Source organism: Opisthocomus hoazin, chromosome 18, assembly GCF_030867145.1.
Source record: "Opisthocomus hoazin isolate bOpiHoa1 chromosome 18, bOpiHoa1.hap1, whole genome shotgun sequence".
Taxonomy (NCBI): domain Eukaryota; kingdom Metazoa; phylum Chordata; class Aves; order Opisthocomiformes; family Opisthocomidae; genus Opisthocomus; species Opisthocomus hoazin.
In genome coordinates, this window is record NC_134431.1 from 12,219,844 (window position 1) to 12,243,082 (window position 23,239).

General features: G+C 40.7%; 1 protein-coding gene across 1 annotated transcript in view; it reads right to left on the reverse strand.

The window, feature by feature from the left end:
* Positions 1 to 22,731, reverse strand: part of BCAS1 (brain enriched myelin associated protein 1) — a 51,857-nt gene extending 29,126 nt beyond the window's left edge. The window contains exons 1-6 of the mRNA XM_075438871.1: positions 22,663 to 22,731; positions 22,483 to 22,564; positions 11,858 to 12,441; positions 6,263 to 6,418; positions 5,655 to 5,699; positions 837 to 977 (exon numbers count right to left, since the gene is read on the reverse strand). Coding sequence (XP_075294986.1) covers positions 837 to 977; positions 5,655 to 5,699; positions 6,263 to 6,418; positions 11,858 to 12,441; positions 22,483 to 22,564; positions 22,663 to 22,731 — 1,077 coding nt within the window. The remainder of the gene's footprint in view (positions 1 to 836; positions 978 to 5,654; positions 5,700 to 6,262; positions 6,419 to 11,857; positions 12,442 to 22,482; positions 22,565 to 22,662) is intronic.
* Positions 22,732 to 23,239: the final 508 nt, after the last annotated feature.

Genomic DNA, 23,239 nt, shown 5'->3' on the forward strand with positions numbered 1-23,239 from the left:
TGGAAGGGTCTCTGCTTCTGCATTCTTTGGGCTAAAAAGCTATAATTCTCTGCTTCCCTGCCACAGACTATCATGGCAGATTATCTTCTTCAGACAATGCAGAAATGCCCAAAAATAGACCTTGAGACACCAATGCTGATGAAAACTTTTCAGTGATTTTTAAGAGATAAAAGCTAATGCCCTCTAAAACAGCCATTTGTATGAAAAGTGTGCGTTTTGAACAACTTTAAAGTATCCCTGAAAATCAAACTTTTTCCATCCAAACAAAACTTAGAATTCAGTCAACAATTACTTTTCTTGTTTTGAGTGAAAAGTAACTATTTCTGAAGGAAACCGCATGTTTCAGCCTTCTCTGTGCCATAGCAGACGCCCCAGCTCACAAAATTACCAATTTTAACCACGTGGCAAGTGCATGTGAAGACAATGCAGATCACAAAGCCTTAACCTGCAGTTGGACTGAGCTCCTAAACCTGTCCTATAAATTGCAGGTGCTGTTCATATCTGCATAATTCATTGTTTGTCAGAACCTTTTATTTTATTTTTATTTTAAGTGGCCAGGGATGTTCAGTCAGCGTTAGTAGTGTAATTGGGAAGCACATAGCAGGGAAGGGTAGAGGAATTATTTCAGAATCCTGAATTCACAGATGGCATAACGAGAGAAACGTTGCACATGATGTTTTCATAATGCATGGCAGAAATGCACATGCCAGTAGTTTTTAGAGCATTGCACAGCTGGCCAGATGCTGATTTCAGTTACCAATTAAATAACTTTGCTCTGAGACAGGAGCCATCTGTTACTGCTCAGGGTTCTGCTCTTGCTAGAGTTTCATACAGACCTTACGTCTAAAGAGTTTACTAAATGTACTGTGTCCTAGCTTGGGACTCTCTGCCTTCTTTTTCTTGGCTCCTTTAGTTTGGGATTCTGCCGCTGTCTTCGGAGCAGGTTGCCCACCATGGCCTTTTTCCACTTTCGATCCCTTTTGTATAACAGCATTTAAAGTTGACTACTTAGTGCAAAGTTCTTATTTGGTTCATGAAAAACATTCAAACTCATACACATAGCATTAAAAACAAACATTTCTTTTTCTCCTGGACAACAAAGTATGTTTTCTGAGTGATTACTCAGTTCTCCTTGGACTTTCTTTCACACAAGTAGTGAAAGAAATCTAAAAGCTAGGGCAATCCAGCTGACTTAAAGCTAAACCATAATTTGCCCTCTTCCCCTCCCCAATCTTCATTCAGTGGAGACCCAAGTCACAAAGACTGAGACTTCTGTATTTTAAATTCATGAGTAACCAACTGAATTTTGGATTTTTAAGCTTGAAATAGGCAGATATATAAATCTTTAAAGATACCTTCATTCTTTTTGCTGCAGTATTAGAGAGACTTACATGCTTTGCATAATACATTATTTAGGAAAAGGGCAGTACGAATATTCATGATGTATGCTACATTCAATATTTCAAATTTGCACTAATGTTCATGAAATAAGTTAGAAATAAAAGTATCAGAAAAATAGTAATGATAAACTGATACTAAGAGTGTTGCATCAGAAGGCACTGCTGCCTTTTCATTCCATTGTAAAGGTCTGCAGAAGGCCTGTGTTTTGGGAATCATTGCCCACTGACATTAGAGACTGGATCACTAAAAATCTGGGCAGCTCATTGAAAAACCCACTGCAGAGGGCTATAAATTAAAGAAAAATGTTGATATCTAGATGGAAAAAGCCATATCAGTCTATTTTATAAAGACTACCTGCAGCTCAATGCAGAATAAATTACCCTGCATAAGGTAGAGGTGGGCCTATTCAAATACGTGACTTTTCTATAAGTCTTGGAAGAACTTGTGTAACACTTGTGAAAGTGTTCCCATTAACTTTTCACAGCATCGAAAAAATACATTTCCAAATTCAAGAAGCTTTTCAAAATCTCTCTGTTTAAGTTTCCTCCCCTGCAATCTTCAACACAACCATCTGGATTTATCTGTCCATGAAAAAAGCTGAAGTTTTCCTGTTATGAACAACAGGGTTTTTTTACTTCCTCTTTCATTTTTTCAATAATAAAAAAAAAAAGGAGGGAGAAAGTCACAGCTTTCCAAGGTTGCTTAACTGAGCTAACAAACAAGTTAACACAAGAGTCTGTTCTATAGAAGCTGTACTGTATGTATGCCCATCATATGACTAATCACAAAAAACATGGGGGAGAATTCTTCCCTCTTCAGCGTCTCACAGTGTCAGGTTTTAAAGCAGCAAGATGCCTTTGATTATCTAGTACAAAGGAGGATGTCGTATTTCTGTTCCTCTCTACTTGCCAGTATCCTGGACTTCATTCTAATGTCCCTTAGGCAATTTATTTTCTGATTTAATTAAGAATCAGGCCCATATATAGCGAAGAAAGAATTTTGAAAATTACATTTCAGTGAAAAATTACTTAGCTGTTCACCCTTTGGGTAATTAACTTGTCCCTTTGCAAGCTTCATTCTGTTTCCTTTACACTTGAGCAAGGCAAAAATAAAAGCTTCCAATCAGTAAAAAGCTTTAAAATAAGTTGAAAATATTTCTAGGAACTACAGAAACATGAAGAGACCCATACTCCAAAGAAGCTAACAGCCTACAGCATTTACACCATGAAGGGTCAAACACTGTGGTTGATAGCTGATAAGAGGGAAGGTCCAGAGCACAGCACGTAACATGTAGAAGCATGTGAATTCAAGATCTTGGTCTCCAGATGTTCCGTTCACTGCAATTATGTGCTGCTTACAAAGTGTTTCATACTATGAAGAGGCTGGGATCAGTCATCAGAATTGCGCATTTTTCCATGCTGTACTCTGTACCATTCCCAGTGTTCCCAAATGTACACTGATGTGGGAACTGGTCAGGATCTGCTACAGAAGGGTCAAACAGATGGCCCAGGGCAGATCCAATCTGAATGCCATGTTGGTTACTATAAGCTTGCAAAGGATCAATTAATCCAAGGAGGTATGACTCAACTCACATTGAACTCTTGTGTTTACACAATGAAATGACAATTGTTAAGGGTGTGCCCAGGCTGCTGAAAGCACTCATACCTTCAGCCAGCTGCTTAGAGCCAGAAGCAGTGCTGATGACAGCACATTGCTACAACACCGAGTTCAGCCTGGCTGGTGCCACACACCTCTGCATTTCAGCAGGAGGGAACGTGCTTCCATGGCTTTGAAAAGCTGACGCGGGCTGCGGCTGTTTCTCAGAATTATGAGAAAGCTTCTCTGTCCTCTTAGCCATGGGAGAGCACTGCTGAGATGCTGGGAATGTCCCAGCCCTGGTGTGATAAAACACAGCACCTCCCTGCAAAGGGGGTGCATGAGCAGCCAACATGAAAGCACGACCCAGACTCAAAGGCACAGTGGTCTCTGTGCCAGCCAAACTACGCGAAAGCCCCATGGCACTCAGGAGAGGCTCAGACTGCATGAGGAATACATCTTTACCATTAAGACAGAAGTTATTTCTCAGGCAAAAAATGACCATTATTTCATTATACATAGCAGCTGTAAAATTTGCAGCTTTTCTATATGGCAGTTGCCAAGTTAACCTTCTTAACGTATTTCTCCTTTAATATAGTGAAAAAGTCATTCCTTGTATCAGGAAAACACTAGTGAAGATAAAGAAATTCTTCATAAAAAAACAACTCCCATTTAACCTCTGTGTAATGAGTTTCCATATCCTGCTAGTCATCTGGATTTGTTTACCCTCACAGGTGTGATAGCAAACCAAACCCAAACAGTGTATTTGTTTCCAAATTGCAGTACGCCTGCACCAACAGTCACCTGCTACAGAAGCACACGGGTGCATTCGATAAAGTCAGGTATGCAAACAGGACTGAACAACTGGATTTTTCAGTTGTTGAAAGAGCTGCAAGTCTCACTGAAACAGTACAATTTGATAACTGCTTTTTCTGGATATCTTGGAAGACCTTAAATCTGGTTGACAATTTCCAGAATTATTGAGCTATAAATCCAAGAGTGATGCATATCCCCCATGTACTCACCAAGCTTTCTGAAAAGACCGACTTCACCATTTTAGTACCAGTCTATATAAAAGTTGAGTACGACAAAAGGAATAAAAAAAAAAGGGAATGCAAACAAGAATGTCGATAATGCCAATAGTGATTTTAGTTGCCTAATACCTGCCTGGAAAGACCATTTTCTTTTTTAGGGTTTTCTTTACACATCAAATTATATCACAGATATTGCAAGAAAAACTGCAGTTATTACATTCATAACAACACGTAAGGACATTTAATCTGGAAGTTCCCAGTTGTGCAGACAGTCAGTGATATGCCTGTAGGCCACTGAAATGCCAGAAGATAGAAGGCAGCTTAATACAAATTGTCTCCCTTCTGCTTCTGTTGAAACTATGTTTTGGCAATAACTTAACAGGAAAGCAGGGGAAAGGAGAAGTCTTTAAACACCTACATTTCTCCATTTTAGAAGATTATGTTTTCAGCTTGACACTTTTACAGTTTAGGTTTTTCCACAGTTTTTTTTTTTTTTAAGTTTAGTAAATACATTGGATCAACTGGATATTTTCAGTATCTGTAATAACAAATGAAAGCTATAATATTGAAGCTTATCTGAATTCACATATAAAGGACCATCACTGCTCATGGACACTAAAACCAAGTTTCCTCTTGCCAGTGGAATCCAAGAACAAACGATTTGTAAAGAAGAAAGCAAGAGGCAACATCTGCCTGTTAGAGGAGCATTTCTCAGACTAGTTCTGTACCTGTCCAGCCAATACCGATTTCACCTCCCAGAGGGAACATCAAACACTTGCAGTCAGCCTAATGCCTTGTGTTAGAACAGCTTGAGTATTCAATTCACCCCGCTTGAAAACCCCGATCCTCATCTCTGCATGTGAAGGGGAGCATCCTGAGCAGTCAGGGAAGGACAGCTCGCCCACAAGCCCTGGTCCTGCCCCAAGCAGCTCCGTCATCTTCCTGAGGCTTCAGCTGCTGCCTGGGAACAGCCCACCGGCTCGGATTGCAGCACAGCCCATGGAGGGGTGCTTCAGCCAGAAGAGTCCCAGAGAGGAGACGCTGGGATCTCCTCCTGCTTTTCACTGATTTCAGTGGGAAGCTGATCCTTACCCACCCTCCTGCACCCCACGGGTGACCCAGCAGCAGCTGTGGCTGCACTGCACGGCAGGGTGATGGGGGCAGGCTCCTGCCCACTCAGCTACAGAGCTGACACAGGCAGGGGGACCTCACACGTGCCCCCCAGGCACGAAGAGAGGTAAAGGAAACAGGCACATACACAACTGGAAATGGGAACACCAGAAGCTTTACACAGCTCTGAGCAAATGGAGTTTGCTGTAGACTCAGCAGGATTTCACTGCAGGGACCCGTAGTTTTAGATCAAGGACAAGTCAAAGTAACAACCAGAAACATTGCCAGGTCATCAACCACCTTGCAGAAAATGCTACAGTTCACATCTTGATTGTAACACATGATAGGAAGAATTGCACTGTTTATGCTCATCTTCCTTTCAAATTCATTCAGGGGAAAAATATTTTAAATTAATTCAAATGGTAATGTCAATTACAGAAAACACCACACAATGAAGAAACACCCGTGTCAAAAACACATAGCAACCCGTGACAGAAGGGGGAATTTACCTACCTTGTCTTCAGAATCACTTTTGGCTTCAGCTTTGCTTGGGGAGACCTTAAATGAGGAAAAAAAAAAAAAAGTCAGTCACACCCAACTCAGTCTTTTGAAAAATCTGAAAGAGCATATGTTTGAAACTAGCAGTTTTTTCCTAGCACAAAGGTAAAAGTACAAACATTGCTTTCCCCCTCATGTGAGAAAATTTACAATATAAATATTTCTCAAGAACAACTTCGTCAATGGCTAAAATGAAAAATACATGGACCAAAGATACATTATTCAAGCTTGTATATCCAATTAATCCATAAAAATGAACTTCTGGAGACATTACAAAAAGTTTCATCATGCAGAAAATGCTTAGGACAGCTAAATAACTCCAGGTCTACAAGTATCTCTGCAGAAGAGGAAGTTTCTAGAGTAGGTCATCATCATTTGATCATGACTGCACTGTACCTACACGTCTCTTGTCACTCTCGAGTCATTCTCTAAGGCATCTGTTTGGCTTCACTACTTCTCAGTGTCTGTGACAGTGAACATGTTACACTTAAATTGTCTACATGGGATTTTTATAAGCAATTTAAAGTATAGCCTAGAGATGAAAAGGAATGGCAAAAGCTTACCAGTGTTTTAAGGAAACTCATGATGGAGTTGTCTACTGCAGCAGCTGGTTGGGGGTTGTCTTGTTTTACCTCTGCCTTTTCAGGTTGCTCAGCAGTGAGACCGTTGACACCTGCCGAGTCCTGCCGTAGGTCTTTTTGGTTGCAGTCATCTATCTCCTAAAAAAAAAAGGGGGCAGAGTTCCCTCAGTCCTAGCTCGCTTAATTTCCAATGGAATGCAAAAGTAACATTTGTGACTTGCATTATGTTGCTCTGAGAGTCACAACCCTAATTCCAACCATACTTCTCCAGCCTACATATTCAGAACAATCAAGCATTTATGCATCTCTTTCCCCACTTTCCTAATACATTCAGCATTCGCTGTTGGTTGGAGGAACATTGTTCTCAGCTATCAAGTATAACAAACACAAGTTGCACACAGCATCCTGAACAACACTGCTTTTCTCTTTTCAAGGCTCAGTGTCTGATGGTACCATACAAAGATTGCTTCCGATACTCTGTATTCTGCAATTCCAGAAAATTTATCTAGCAAAACGCAAACATGGTACAGATTAAAAGAATGAAAAAAGCAACAACCCAAAGTAGTGCTTCCAAGCCAGATGGAGCTGCCGCCTCTCTTCCTGGAATTACAGTTACCAGAGCCTAAAAGTAGTTTGCCAGTACTCAAGCACTTGTATGTAATATCCTTAAGTTACTCAGTCTCTGTTTACAGACCTAACCAATGTTCTGTTTTTTTAAGGAACTCCTTTTAGACCAGTTTTGGAGAGTTTGGTTCCCTCTTATGCTGAATTTGCATGCCATTCTGGCCACTTTTGCCTTGACCCTGCACAGGTAAAGCCAACACAAACTTTTCGCAGGAGAGCGCAGCTTGAGACAAGTCTTCAAGTCCCTTTCAGCATGTCCCTTTTTAGTATTTAAGGAGTATTACATTTGGATAGTAATAGTCTCCTCTGTTACCAATAATCCTCCTCCCTTTTATCTGTGTGTCTATATTCTAAGTGCACTGCTGGATCTGTCAATTATTAAAGTAAGTTGTGCCTAGCATGATGGTGGCCTCAACTTTGGTAGAGGATTGGAGACATTATCGAATGGGCAATCACAGCAGTGCTGTATTTCTTCAGCAGCAGTTGTCATCCCCAACTGTTCAGATGGCAGTACACATCTGGTCTCTTAGGAAACAGTGACTAAAGAAGCAGTGGTTAGGATGCCCAGATTACTCCAGAGGGGGAAAAAAAAAGGACAAGAAATAAAACAGATGAGCCTGTCTAGATGTCTCCAGTAAAAAGGATCTTTGAATCAGTGCCTCTCAAACACTACCTGGAGGTCTAAGTGACACCAGGCGTGTTCTCCTGACCTACTGATTAGACATACTTGTTCGGTGCCATTTTTACTAGGAAGATTTTAAACTTTACTCTTGAGAACCTTTCCCTGTACCAGGAGGTTTAAAAACAGTATTTGTATAGGATTTGCAGAGGACATACATTTCTGTAGGTCACTAATGGAAGGAGTAGACTACAGACGCATAAATGAGTTAAAACTTCAGAGAGTTAAGTTAGCATCAGGAAAGACAAGCATGGAGCAGCCAGTCTCCATGCAGCATTGAAGTAGTTAAAATATGCAGGGTTTTACTTGCAAGAACAGACATCTGTGTAACTCTCCACCCACTGTTCTCCAAGTTTACCCAGGAAGAAACACAGCACAGTAGTTCAGAGTGCTTCAACAGGCTATTTAGAAGTTGCTTGCAAGGGGCCAGGGTGGCTCCAAGAACAATATGTCCCATGCAGAACACGCGTGGCCACGCCAGCTTCAGCAGCCCTGCTGCCAGGGATGCCAGCTAAAGAGCTCTGGTCCATGAAAAACTCTGGCTCTGTTTCAGATACTAAAGGGGCAAGATACATTGCTAAACAAAACTGGCTTAATTAATGAAGTACTTGATGCTGTTGATGCTATCAAACTCTTCACTACTTCATGTTATCAAAAATAAGAAAGTTTTGTTTGTTTTGGGGTGGGTTTTTTGTTTGTTTCTTTTAAACACACACAAGCCCGAGCTGTGGTGTTGGGCTGCACGCTGTTTAGGAGGAAGGGATCTTTTTGCTAACTAAACACTGAGCAAACACGACTGTTAGCAGCTGCAGATAACAGCTGGGACAACCACAGATATGACAGCAGGTACCACCACTACTAGCTCTTCCAGGGTGGGTCCCTGCTAAAGCCACACTTTGCCCAGCAGATGTGAAAGCTATTGCAGACTGTGCAGAGCCTGAGGCATGATGCCATCCAAAAATCCCTGAACTCTGACTTGCGGAGAACAAATGGTCCCTGTAATGACCCACTACTGAAAGGGGACTCTGCGCCAGGATTCCCAAACCAAGGCTGCCAGTAGCTACCGAGACACAACTCAAATCAAGACTTTGATAGATGCTGTGATTCCTCTTGTGCTTTCTTGGGAATACTGCTGTAGGAAGGAGCACAGACGCAGGCCATCAGCATATAAATCCGGGAGAGATAATGTGGATAGCCCTACAATATCACATTTTCAGAGCCATAGTCAAATAACCACAAAAACCTCTGTAGCAGCTCACTGCATAATATGCTGCACAAAGCCTCGGAGGCAAGCAGTAATGAAAGAAAACTCTTGAAATAGTAGAAGAAAGTCAGTATTAGAAGATAACAGATACTGTGTAAATGTTTGATTCATTTCTTTGGGGAGCCCAATTTGGGGGTAATAAACACCTTAAATACTTACACTGTAGTTTCAGTTCAGTCATTAGAAAAACATATCAGAAGAATGTATTCCTGCCAGCACTTTTGTTTGTATGAATCATGGCTCAGTGAAACATTTCAGGCATATAATTTATCTTTTCTTTGGCTTACATAGTAAATGCTTCATGAATTCATGAATTCTGGCCTTGTTTTGATTATGCTGTGTTCTGAATGTAGTTTTGTAGACCACAAAAATAAAGAGTGGTTCACCAAACACAGAATGTTTGTGCAGCTCTTAAGCTACAACTGTGGAGCCTCTCTCTTACTTACCAGCAATGCTGTTTGTTTTGCATTGGCACTCAACTCAGTGAAACTTCGCTTTGCTTTTAGCTTTTACAGATACTACAAGTCATAATCCACCAAAAAAAAGAAAAAAAGAAACTGTTGGCAGCGATGTCTGGATTTTTAGTACGATTATTTGGTAACAGTTTGTAGTTACTACAGTAACAGCAATTAAATTAGACTTGGTCATTCTCCCATCCTACATGAGAAATAGCAACTTCAGAGGGAACAGAAGGCAACTGTACTGCAAGGCAGAGCCACAGCCTTTGTTTTAGAAATGGAGTTAAACGAAGTTTGGCAACAGATCAGAAGTGGTTAGTGGATATATTTTTCCCAGAAAAGGTCCTTAACTCCGGTTCTGCCCCAAACATATACTCCTTTTCGTATTTGAAGAATGAAAGAAAAATTACAGTCCAGAAACTCAACGATAAAGTTAAAATGTTTTTTTAAATATCACTCTCCCTTGTGATACAGTTCTGCCACTCGTTTACACTGAGCAACTTGAGCCCCAATTTTGAGAGTCGTCAAAGATTTTCAGTGGTACAGCTTTAAACACACATGTAAGGGATGCACAGGCGCTTTTGTTAAGCAGGAGACCTGTCCTCAAGCAGGTCCCCAGGCACCAAAAAGCTGTTGTGGGCTAGGATCCTGCAAACACACACATAAGCATGACCTGTAGCTGGTGAGTCCCTGAGATTTCCAGATTATTCCCACTTAGTGAGGTTCAGGATGTGGATAGATATAAACTGAAGACTGGAACAGAATTAAAAATTAATAAGCTAGGCATTATTGATATAAAAAAGTGTGATCTGAATGCACAGTGCTTCTAGTGTCTGTTTTAATGGGCAGAAGATTTAGATTATCTTGTCCTGTCCCCTGATGGTTGCTCATTACAAACACTTGCTTATTTGAGCTTTCCCAACAGATATTTAACTCTGAATTCTGGTTAAATCTACTTCACATTGTTATTTTGTTAGAGACTTTCACACTGTATTACTTGAACAGCACAAACTGTGACCTTTCACACTCTGTAGTTTGCAGTCACAGCAAAATAGGCAGTTATGAATTTTGCATTTGATTGTAAAAGCAACTGTTTCTTGCGAGTCTCAGGCAAAAGTTATTCTTTGTGCGTATTAGTTAAAAATATCTGCAGGAATTTACAGTGTTGAAAAGCTTCAGTCTTACAAACTGCAAACAGAAGTGCCAGTATGCACTGAATAGATTATTCATTCTGAATTATTCACCCTGTTCTGTTTATGTAGTGAATGACTTGATATTCTGCTAGGTTGAGACTATAGATTCCTTAAATGCACACACAACAGAAATACTAGTGGTGGGTGCCAGTTTTGAAGGGCAACGGTCAAAAATACAACTGTTTAGTCTTACAAATGAATCTTCAGGAAAATATCACAATTTATAAGTTTATGCAAGACGTGATCTTCATATTTGAGGAGACATCAGATAGAGAAGACAAGGTAGAACCAAAGAAATTGAAGAGACCATTGGAGACAATGTGCAATGTTGTCAGTGCAGGCAGCGATCATCCTGTGAACTATGTTCAACACCATTCAAAGAATGTGATCATACAGCAGTCTAATTTGTAAGCCTGAACTAGACTGATAGAAGCAGTTACTATTAAAGTGGCATGGACACAGAGAGTCTGATGTGGGGACCATGCAGCTAATTTCTCTCTCCTGTTCCTGACGTTGGACAAGATTTGAGCTAGATCACCAGGTAGTGTATACTGGCACCTCTCCAGTGGAGTTAATAAGAGTTATGCCACTTATCCCTATCCAGAGGATGGACTTTTTCAGTAGTTAATTACCTGAAAATTAATCCTGTAGTATATTTGCTGATATCAGTCTTTGCAGGAAGTGTAAAATCTAAACTTGTCTGTTTTCAGCTCCTTCCTTTGATTAGTGTGCTCTCTCAGACAAGTTACTTAATTTCCTATATCGTACTCTCATCCTGTAAAATCAATTCTAAGGATCACATTTCCTTGACTAAAAACCCAACAGTACCTAAGAGTGCAAAAATTGCTGCAGCATAATATTCCTTATTCTGGTAAGCAGGTTATGTGACAAGCAGCTAGTGCTCAAGAATAGTGACTATTCTACAAGAATGGCACAAAACACATGAAAATATCTTTAAACCATCCAGTATCAAACTCCAAGCTCTGAAAGTAGAAGAAAGTTTTACTTTCAGGTATATTGTGCTTTCATTTGTAGCTGGCTGCTGTTCATCATCCTGGCAACTGGAACAGGAGCACAGCTATCTCGCCCAAATCATTCAGAGAAATACAAATGAACTTAAAGTCAAGGTCAGATGCCAGGATTCAGTCATGAAGCAGACATCAGAGCTATCACCACTCCGCCATAGGTTCTCCTCCCATATCTCTGTTCGGCCACCGCTGCGGGGGGTAACCTGCAGTAATTTTAAGAGCAACACTGATTCATTCACACAGCCATCATGACATCAGGTTGTCCTGAGCTATTAATACTCCTAAGAGGTTTCATTAAGAGTGAATTGGATATTCCTACTCAAGCACTTGCCTTCCCCTGCGGGATGCTGTTTGATGTGCTCTGTAATCCAGCAGCCTCTGTCGCTGTGATGCGCCCGTCAGGAAGGTCTGAGGTCTGCCTTTCCTCCTGGGTATCAATTTGCGTTCTATTCCTTTCCTTTCCCTTCTCCAGTTTGAAGATCCTGTCAAAGAAGGTTACTTGTTTTGGCTTTGAGGTGGCTGCATCCTCTCCTTCAGGTGTCACTGATGCTGCGAGATCCGTGTCACAAAGCGATGCTGCCAGCGGGGCTGGGGTCAGGTTTTTATCTGCACCTTCTTCCCATGCAGCTGCTGCGGGAACCTCTGCGCTCTCACTTGGTGCTTTGTTCACTCTGGGCGCCTCCGAGCTGACATCAAGTTTCGCCCATCCAACTGATGAATCTGTAGCTGGATCTTCAGTACGCCCTGGTACAGACCATGAAAATGCGAAGACAGAGCGGGATTTAGCAGATGGCAGGGCTCTCCTGGCAGCGCTCCCGAGACTCTGCCCGCCCGCCTCGGGAACGGGGCTCTGCTCCATTGTCTTCGGGGAAGAAACGGCCGCATTATCCCATGCAACACTTGCCTTTGCATCCACTACAAACAGAAGCATAAGCCAGTAATTATCCGGTACAGCAAAGAAGTTATACTGGTTGTACAATTAATCACGGTGACCCCGCTCTTTAATAAATTAATTCTGAAATGTGGAGTCTTGGGGAGCACCACAGAGTGCAGCTTGTTTAGAAACTGTTGTCTTCCCATGCTAAATACAAGCTGCCGCTCATCTATCAGACCTGCCTGTCTGATTTTCTTTCCTGTCATTCCTCACTGAAGTTGGTGAAAATTGTATGTTCTCTGCAGCCCTCTCTCAGCTGCCAAAGTCAGCTAGCGGACCAGGTTATTGACTACTTAGCCCAGTGGACATGCTGAGAATATTTTACTTTCCAATTAAAACTGAAGAAATGATATGCAAAAAAAAAGAATCAATAAAACTTGAGACAAAGTTACATATTAATATATTATGCCTTCCTCTGTCAGAGCTAAGTGGGAAAAAGAGTGGAAACTGCAAGGACTGATTTCGTTTCATGGCTGGCCAAACTCCCCGCAGGTCTTTGCAGTCATAACCCATATAATTCATTTTTTCAGCGCTGTTCCTTGCCTTGCTGCCTGCTCTTAATAGTGCAGTTTCTACTTGCACTTCTTTATTGTCTGTAGGTTGCCTGATTTGAATAGTTATAAATCACATCTGAACCAGGCTTTTTATCCTTATATTTCTGACTTTTTACTTACCAGCAGTACAGCTCTTAATCACATTTCACTCCCTCAAAACTCTCACAAATTTCCCCTTGTGTACACACAGGGCAATCACACTTTAGGTGTTAAAAAAAGTCATTCATCTTCAAAGTATATTTTGTGATTTATATTACAATGGCACTTTGATAATACAGCTGAGGTGAAATTCCTTAATACACTCTATGGAGGCAGGAGAAGGCTTCAGCTTTACAGAAGACAAACGAAACAAGAGAAAAGAAAAAAAATATCTTTCTTGTATCTGTTTTGTGGATGGGAGACAATCACAGATTACATGGTATGAAACCCCAGTAGACAAGAGGAGGCTTGTTGAGAGGTAAACCTTAGAGCTCCCCCTCAGCTTGAGCTTCTCTTCCCTACTTTGAGTAAAATATGTGTCTGATTTCCCTGTCAATCATCACGACCAATTTCAAGGATGAATTTAGGTCTACTTAATTAACTGTGAAAAACTGACAGTCTAAACCTGACTTGCTAAATTAGAATTTTTAAACTGTCAGTTGCAGTGTAACATTGAAATTATTTCAAATGACAATTGTAATAGTCTAGTCAATATTATGCCCTTCACATTTTACTTTGATAGAAGTAAAACCCCAGACACCAACAAAACCTGACTAAAATTGCCTGTCTTCCCCAATACAGATCTTCAGTGCTCAGTTTCATTTCTTAAATTCCTTGTTAAGACAAGGAAAACAGAACATTTTTAGATCACAGCTTTCACAACTACCCCTTTGCTTTTCACAGCAAAATTACCCCAATCTTCCACCCTCTTCCCAAGGATTCTGCATAACAACGCACAAGCATCAGCAGGCGCGCTACCACATATGCCTGGATCCATTCCATGCTGTCCTCCTATGGCAGTGCCCAGGGACCCTGGGCATGTCCCTGAGTAAATGCAGGAGGAGAACAGAGCCCCCCCCACCCCGGACACGACATCCCCTTCCCCACAGCACTAACTCAGTGACTGAGAGTCCCCGCTGGACCCTTGCCTCACAGCCCAGGCTTCGTCCTGACTCGCAGAAGGTGGGAGCTTCCATGAACCCAAGAGATGAGAAGTGTCGGAGCGTGTCAGCATGCCAGCATGAATCTCAAGTGACTTTACCAAAGTCCTTGCCAGCAGTGGAGGCAGCAGCTGACAAAGCAAGGGCTGTGGTGGCAGGATTCATAACTGTGGCCAGCATTTTGCCAGCTGCCAGGGAGCTGGCTCCTAACTTCTCTACTTCTAACATTTTTCATTTGACATTTGTTTTCTTATTATGTTATGGGCATATGCAAGCATGCAGAGGGGCCAGAGTGCCTCAATACAGCCCATTCTGTCCAGGTAAACGGATTTTTACTTCTTTATGTGTATTCTAATAGAAAAAATTTCTTTCCCTGGATTCTCTGTTGCTATTCATGTAAGAAAATGACTCACACTGGCAAGATTCCTTTGCCAGTAATATTCTTCTGCAATATTTCATGAGCACATATTTCAACACACTGACATGCAAAAAGAAGGTACAAAATAACTAGCTACTCAACCACCTATTCAGTCAGGGCCACTGAGTATCAGTTAGTTTCCTAAGCCTCCTGTAGTACTACATGAAAAAGACCTGAAGAACTAGCTGCTAGTTATAGTTGGAAACTTGGGAAGGAAGCAAAAATCAAACCCTTCTCCAGCTAAAGAAAGCAGAAACAATATCCATTGGAAAATAATTGTAATAGATACTGAGCTTCTGCTTTATGCAACAGATAAAAAATGAAGCACAGGAAAAGTGTATTTAGTATAAAAATAGGAATATAAGCTCATCATTAAGAAAACCAACCAAAAAGTAGCTTATGAACCTATCAAGCTCCTTTTATCTCTAATTATCATGGAAGGAATGAAAGACCTGGAAAATGTCACCAGCATGAGCTCTGCAGCATGTCTCATGTCAAAACAATTCAAACTGTTTCAGGGAAAGTCTGCTCAGACACCAGGCAAAGCAGATCCCATTGCCAGAGAGGGGACACTACTGTGGTGGGCTAAACATGAGTTTGACTCATGCCATATTCACAGCAAATTGAAGGAAAAAGGTTTTGAAACTGCGTTATTTGGATGAAAATGTTGCAGCTTTGACAGCACCGTTCAACCTCTCAACACAATTTGTTTCAGTCTTTGATTCCTTGTAGGGTTTCACTTCTATCCAGCGTCCCTACAATTGCTTGTAAATGCACAAAGATGTGCAGAAGATTTGAGAGCACAGATACCTCCTGCCAACTGACTTCTCCAAATTACCTGATTAAAGCCTAATCTGTCTCTCAGCAAGTTAACTGGCACTTGGATTGGAACCCCATATGGCAGAAAACTCAACACTCCCAGCTGCTTGCTCCTCTCTCAAGCACATTTATTTTGGAGCACTCAAAGCCTCTGTACCCCCATGAGGTTTCCACTATCCCATTTCTCTGTCAGAACCCTGGTAATAAAAACACACCATTTGTTGCATTCATTCATATGAAATGAGCTGAAAGTACATGATTCTTTTGTTTTTAAAGAGGCACAAGAAATGCTATTCCTTCCAAAATTATTCCAAAATCCAGAGGCAGAATTACAAATAGAAGCAAAACCTCCCAAATCCTAAGCCAGGTCTCTAAGTAGATGAAAGCTGCTCACTCTGAATGAGATTAATAACTGCTCTGAAGCTAAAATCAGCGTACAATTTACAGCACTGCTGTGAGATTGCATTTCATACTGTGACTACACAGACATTTTCCTTTCAAGTGCTTAACAAAGGCCAGTTGCAGTACAGAAGATTTGTCCTTCCTTTCCATTCACTTCATCAGGATATGTAAAAAGGCAATACTATAGCTGCACAAAGTTCCTTTTCTGTAAGAAAGCACTCAAAATAAGGATTATTTTTCTTGAAATTAGCTAGATTAGACCCACATTTTATCCTTTTCTTGTAAGAAAAACTACAGAGAAGAGTAATGGTTAGTGCAATGTTATGTCAATACGATTTTCCCTGCTCAGAAGTAATTGCAAACAGACTTTCTCCCCCTTCCTTTTGTATTCTTGACTTTAGCATTAAACACTTCCACAGGTTGAGGATGAAGAATAGCACTATGTTTGCTAACAAAGAAGAGGACGAAATCTGCAGAATTATCACTGATTTTTGAAAAGCAAGTGCTTAGATTTTAATAGACAGAGCCAGCAAATAAAGGATTATAATGGACAAAGCCTCAAGGCAAGCACATGCTTCAAGTTGAGCATGTGAGCTACAAAACTGACCATATAGGTATGGAATTTTTTCTGTTCTTTATGGGACCTAATATACCCAGAAACTCATGGGCAGGCAGCACAGCTCAGAAAGCATCGGTGTAGAGTGCCTGCACCTATTTCACATGTGCCTGGGACCGGGATGCAGCACTCAACCTGAGGCAACAACAGATGCGGGCAGGAATGCTGAGGATGCGACTGACATGACCCACCAGTCCGACATAAAGCTCAGGAAGCATTTTCATTTTATGAGCTGATTTGCTTTTGCTAATCAGTGGGAATATAACCAGACTTCAGCCTGGTGCACCTAATAGATGACAGCCAAATTCCCTCAAGTGGGGCCAAAAGCAATTCTGCCCAGCACTTCCACTCTCCACTATAACCTCATTCTCTCTGAAGCTTAGTTTGCTCTTTTTATTCCTGGCAGCAGCCTAAGCCATATACTAGGTAGACATCTTTTTGATGCTCAATTTGTTCAAGTTAAATCCTTCAGATGCTTTCTTAAGACATGCTCCTTTTCCTTAGCCTTTGATTGCTAGTCTGGTTTCAGCAGTTATACACACCCTCATGGCAAATACTTACACATGGGGAACATGTAAAATAGTGTCCTGTGATGTCTTACCTTGGCAGCTTCTCACCTCCTGCCATTTATCCTACTGACTTTTTAACAGCGCAAGTAATTTTTAGTGGTTGAATGAGGAACAACTTGAACTGGCAATGTCTTCAGCATAGACATCTCCTGTAGGCCACTAGCATGTGAACATGTCATGAAATAAATGCTAGGAGAAAGTGTTTGCTGGTGATGTTGCTTCTGACAATAGAAAAAAATCAGGGGTTTTTGAAGTCGAACTGAACAAGTCATTAGCTACAAATACGGTTTTAGTATCTTTGACTATTTTGAATACAAGCCAGTTACAAATAGATATTTTGCTTAGCAATGTAATTATAGTACCACAGCATTATCTTGTTCCCTAGAGGTCAGATAATCATGGAGACAATAGATTTTAATGGCCATAAAGGAACCAATAAGGGCTATAAGGCAACATTTGACACCAAGAAGTCCATCAGTGTAGGCCTGCACAATGTATTACAATAGTCCTGGATGAATTACTGCAGCAAATCCTAGACTTAAAAAAATCTAAATGCCTAGCAACAAAGAGGGAATTTTCTAATCTACATTTCTGATATATTTTTATAGATATTGTGTAGGTTAGTCTTTCCTTCTGTTATTTAGGACTGAGTTGGTATCATAATGCTACAGTAGGTGTAGAATTTTCAGATCTCTGAGTATACCTCATGTTTATGTGGGAAACCCCCAAAAACTGTTGTGACAAGACTAAATGACAGAGTTTTCAGAATCATTAGAGAATTCCAAAATAAGACATTTTCCTACTTTCTTAAAAGAAAAAAACATACTAATATTCTGCAATCTCGCTCAACTATTCCATGCAAATAAACTTGACAGTACATTTATGCTCTAAGAATAATTGTTTCACTAAATAGCGTTGCTATTTACCTAACAAATTTAATGCAATTAATGGAAACAGGGGAAGAGAAGGTAGCAGCAAGAATAGTAATGATCATACTTTTAAAAAAGTAACTAAAATGCATTGTTTCATACCTTACAGGCACACAGAGTTATTGCAATACACCTATTTCTATTAGATACTGGCTAGTAGCAGAATTTGCTGAATCACATTTACCCTAAGGAACAAACGATTTGCATCTTAACTGAACCTTTCTTCCTTGTGTGATCTTTCTTTTTATGAGCAGGTTATGGTTTTAATCCACACATAATTGCCACCCAAATGCAAACAAATTTTTTCCTATTTTGTCCTCTAGATACATTTCTGCTCTATGTAGTGTAAGTCTCAGATATACAGCTTTTAGTTCTGGCCTTCTTCCCTAGCACCAAGTACTTCTATTACCTGAAGTTCAGAGGCCAACACAAAATATCAGGAAAAGTCAGGATCAAATTTGCTACCCTTTTGCTTGCGAAGCGACATGCAATGAAACAGCAGTGAGGGCACCACTGCTATTTAAGTGGCATTAGAGGAGGAGAAGGTGGATGCTAGCACTCTGTGCAACATCTGCAGCCTTGAGCATCAATAGGAGCAAGGAAGGCAAGTCACGGAAAGAATCCCAAAGTCTGCACATCTGTCAGCCTGTTTGAGCAGAAGCAGCAAATGTAGGGAACCAGTCGCCAATCTGTTCACCCAGATGTGAAGCAGATGGTGACAGGGCTCTTCCAAATAACATTACTTCCTCCGGTTATATTAAGTTAACTCTCTGAATTCTTTTTTCATTATATTAGCAGATATAGATTTCATAGACTCATTTATCAACTCTACCATTTAATGCACAGCACATGGTCAGATCACTGGCAATCACAGAAATGCAAACTAACCAGACAAAGGCCACAAATATACATCTAACACTATTAATAAAATCCTCTTGCTTCACTTGCAAGCTGCCTTATTTGCAGCTCTTCTGTCTTCTCCAGAACTGCTCACTTTATGACCATAAGATAGATTACAGTACTGTTCCTTGCGTTGTTTGATTTTAGAAATAACATCAACTACATTTTCTATATGAATAACTTATCTCCAAACTGCACTTGCACTTTTGTTTCACCAAGACCTTGATTACAGTACACAAACCAGTGAGATTTCAGTGGTATCTAAATAATTAATGATTTTAACTGCCTTTTAAACATAAAGTTGAAACATAAGCAATATCAACACAGGACAGCCAAATTTTTCAACTTGCTACTTAAGCTGGTTTAGTAATTACATTAATTAGGTAATCCATTTAAGTAAAACATTGCCCATATGCTTCATTTTTATATATAAAGAGTAAAACATACACTTATTTTCTAGGTCTTCAGATGTAAATCATCTGGCTTTTGTTTACTTCCCAGAACTCTGCTGGTTTACACCAGCAGAAACACACAGCTACAGGCTTTTATTTTCTAGTAGGCAACAATTTAAACTGACTTATTATAGCTAGATGACATTAGGAAATTAGCCATGGAGCAGAGATTCTGAACTGTAATCAGTACCACCTGCATATTGCCATGCCAGTATTTGATTATTTTCGTCTTAGCTTAGATTTTTCAACTGGATCTAACAGGCTGAGAGGGTTCTCTTAATGAATAATAAAATAATATTTTTTTTTCTTACAGAGATTGGAGATAATTGTTGGGTTTTGTTGTATTCTGAAAATAGAAAGAAATCCAATACAAGGGAAACACTGGTAAAATTAACGTGGCTGAATCTGCAGAGATATGAACTGAAGCAACACTGCTCCAAAAGAGTGCTGCCTGAATGCTGTTCAAAAAGGCTCCAAAGCCAGTAAGAGGTGGAAGGAGAAATTAATGAGGTGCCAAAAGGTGAGGAGAGACACATATCTGAATGAGAGCAATTGCCCATAAATATGTGGGGATAACTTTTCAAAACTACTTGGATCCTAATTTTCAGTGATCAGGCCATATAGATCACACCACCAGATTTTCAAGATGTCAGCACTGAAAGTGGGGCTCGGGTGCTGACAGCCCCTTTCCCAGAGGAGCCCAGGTTCCAGCCTGCTACTGGTGTGATCGCTCAAAAACCCGGTTGCTGTGCTGCTACAAAGACCACCTAAATAGGTCTGAAACAAGATGCACTTCCTGAGCAGGCATTTACCCATATCCCCACCAACTGTTCATCTTCCATGCTAACACCCACAGTTTATATACAATGAGGGCATGTCGATTTTATTTTGTTCGTGTACAGAGAAAGAGAAAAATGTTGTTGTCCCCCCCAGCCATGCTCTTGTTGCTCTGGCAGTTGAGTAATATCTAATACGTCCCATAACAGTAACAGGAGAGAGGTGGTCAGAGTTACAACATCAGTCTTGTGACGCAGTTTGAATAAATTCTGGCAAATAGGACTGACCTCTTGGTCATAGTGTTGTAGCCATGCTGCATTCCCAGCTGCCACTTATCTAGCTCTATAAATTACTGTACAATACCCTAACTTCTCCAGAATTCAAACACAGGCAGTTGACACAGTTAAGTTTTGTTTACGAAAATCTCGCTGCAGATTAGACAAACTCTGGTCTCTTCAAGAAGGTCTGCTACCTCAAAAAGGAGAGCAAGGTAGGTTTATATATATGAAAGGTACCAAGGCCCTGTTCAGGATCAAAAGTGGCATTTCACTGCAAAACCTCAGACCCAGAGGCAATTACATTATAACACCACCGCTGCAGGTATAATGCTTACCTTCTTACAGTACTTTTCCTAGCCAATCTCTTTTTCTAAGTGACAAACAGGACAGAAAAAATATCCCTATACATATTTCATTGTTAACAAATAATTGTTTGGCATCTTTGAAGTCAAAGCAATGTACGTGTTGAAGAACACAGGACCAGAAACCAGAAAGCAAGGTAGAAATGTTTAGATGAACAAAGGGCACTCACAAGAAAACCACGGAGGTGGTTTCTAAGACTTTACAATCTTGCAGGCAAGAACACATAGCTAGGACCCAGATCTTATTTTATTTTAAATTTTATTTCATGTTTTTGAAGAGCTTGCAAAGAATTTTGCAAAATTTTCTTTTATTAATGTCAAGCTGCTCAAAACAACCCCAGTGCATGCAGAATGTTTCAGAAGAATACCTTTTATTGCAGTCACTAAAAGAAGTCCCCCAAAACAGTTTCCTACTCCCATCTTTTTCCCTTTGTCACCTTAACACAATACTACTTTTGGCTTTAAATAGTTTACACTAACACACTTCTTTTGGGCTTGTATGATTCCACCACCCTTTCCTACACTCGATATTTAACGACCTGCCAGCTCAGTAGGGTGAACTCCTATTGTGCCAACCTCATTCATCCCTTGAGACGCCTTCCTCGAGCTCCTTACAAAACTTAGATGAAGTGAGACACACTGAGCTCCTTGGTAAGCACAACAGTGTCACTTGGAGCAATACAATAGTCATTTTTCTGGCCCATTACTCTCATCTCCTCTGTCCATCCCAAGATTCTCCATTTCCGCAAAGCTTTGTACTGTTCTAGCCTGCCTGTCTTCAGACGTCATTATTAGGCAATTTGGAGACAGATCCTTAAGTCTAGGGCACCTTGTTGATTCCCTTTATAAACACAAAATTATAGTGGCTCTCCATGTAACAGCTCAGTTTCTGTACAGTCTCAGAGTTGTGCCTACTGTGACCAGAGAATGGGTTTGGCAAAGCCAAGCAGCCCAATGAACAGCACAAACATTTGCCTCACAAAGGTTACTCCTCCACAGTAGCTGTGGAATACTTTAAAGCTCAACCAATTTATTTTCTAGCCTGCATAAGTTTACTTTTCTCACTGCATTCAGTCCTCTTTTTTTATAGTCCCCTACATTCCCTCCAGACTATCGGTTCCTACACCGGTGGATATTTCAATCTAGCATCTGAGAACAGCAACATCTCCTGATAAAGGATGCCATGAGATTGTTTAAAGACAACTCACTCTCCCTTCCAACACATGAACTGCTCTCTTTTTCCAGTCTGCAAAACAACATTTCATTATGTCCCCAGTAACAGGTCACTGCTCCTTGCCTTGGTGCTGTGGCTGCATTATGCCCCTTTCAAGAGCCCCAGTTGCGCTCCGTCCAGCAACGATTCCTCCAAGGCTTGTTAGAGGCACCATTTCCACCAGAGCCCACACAGAGGTAGTTCATCACAGGACACCCCGAGGTCTCTGCAGCAGTCTGAAAGGGACCAGTGCCAGACCACTCCTGCCCTACAATGCTTCACACTAACCAAAACCTTCAGTCTATAAAACCACTTTTTGTGGACCAGATGCAGAACCAAATTCTTAGAACAATTAATCATCAGCTTCCAGAGGACTTTGGACACCATTTCCTATTTCACTCTTTGTTACCCTTAAACTTCAAAGCTTCTGAAGAACCACACATACTGATTCACAAGTAAAAGCTGAAAAAAGGGCTAATCTTTTAATTTGAGAGCGTGCACCAGTATTTATTGCTGCTCCAGCATAAACCTCTCTCTGCCTGCATGGTGACAAAAAAAATGCAAATATGCCACCCTTTCTTTCCCAGTACATACCTTCACCATTCATTGCAGGAAAATGAGTCTGAACAAATGCAACAGATCCATTTTTAATATTCTCAGATGATTCAGATAGATCCTGAAATAACAAATAATACAGTTCTTAGAACTTGGTACATCATGGGATTAGAAAATTGCAATAGCCAGTGAAGACAAGAGTTGGCAGCTCTTGCTTACCTGGTAGCTCTTCACAGTGCATGTATTGTTGTCTTCAGCTTCCTCTGGGACGCTCACAGTGTTCCCCATAGTTCCTGTAAGGTGGTGGGGGAAAAAAAAAAACCCTAAATAACCCTTGCTTTCTCAGTAATATGAATTTGCTGCCTAATTCAAATTAAGAGACAGCAAATGGTGACAGACTTTGACAGGCTGTTTAAATTCCCTGTTTAAAAGCCTCACCTGCTTTCCCAAAGGCACCTGCCCTAGTCATCAGTCTGCACCAACCAGTCTTACTCAAACCCAGTTATGCATAAGGGCTTACAGCTGCTCACTGAAAATGGCACAAACTAACAAACTTTTCTTGTCTGTTGAGGAAAACTGGATGGAATCACACCTGCATCATTCATTAAGGCTCAGCAGATAGTAACATGAAGTTAGCAGCAGCAGAAGGTGAATAAATTACAGCAGTTTGGTGGGGTTTTACATTTTTGTTTGGTTTTAATTTTAAAAAAGTAAGAGAAAAGAGGCAGCATGTAAAGACATCATGCATGTAAACTCTTAAAATTAGGCCCTGTATGTCCTGCAGTTCTGCATAACA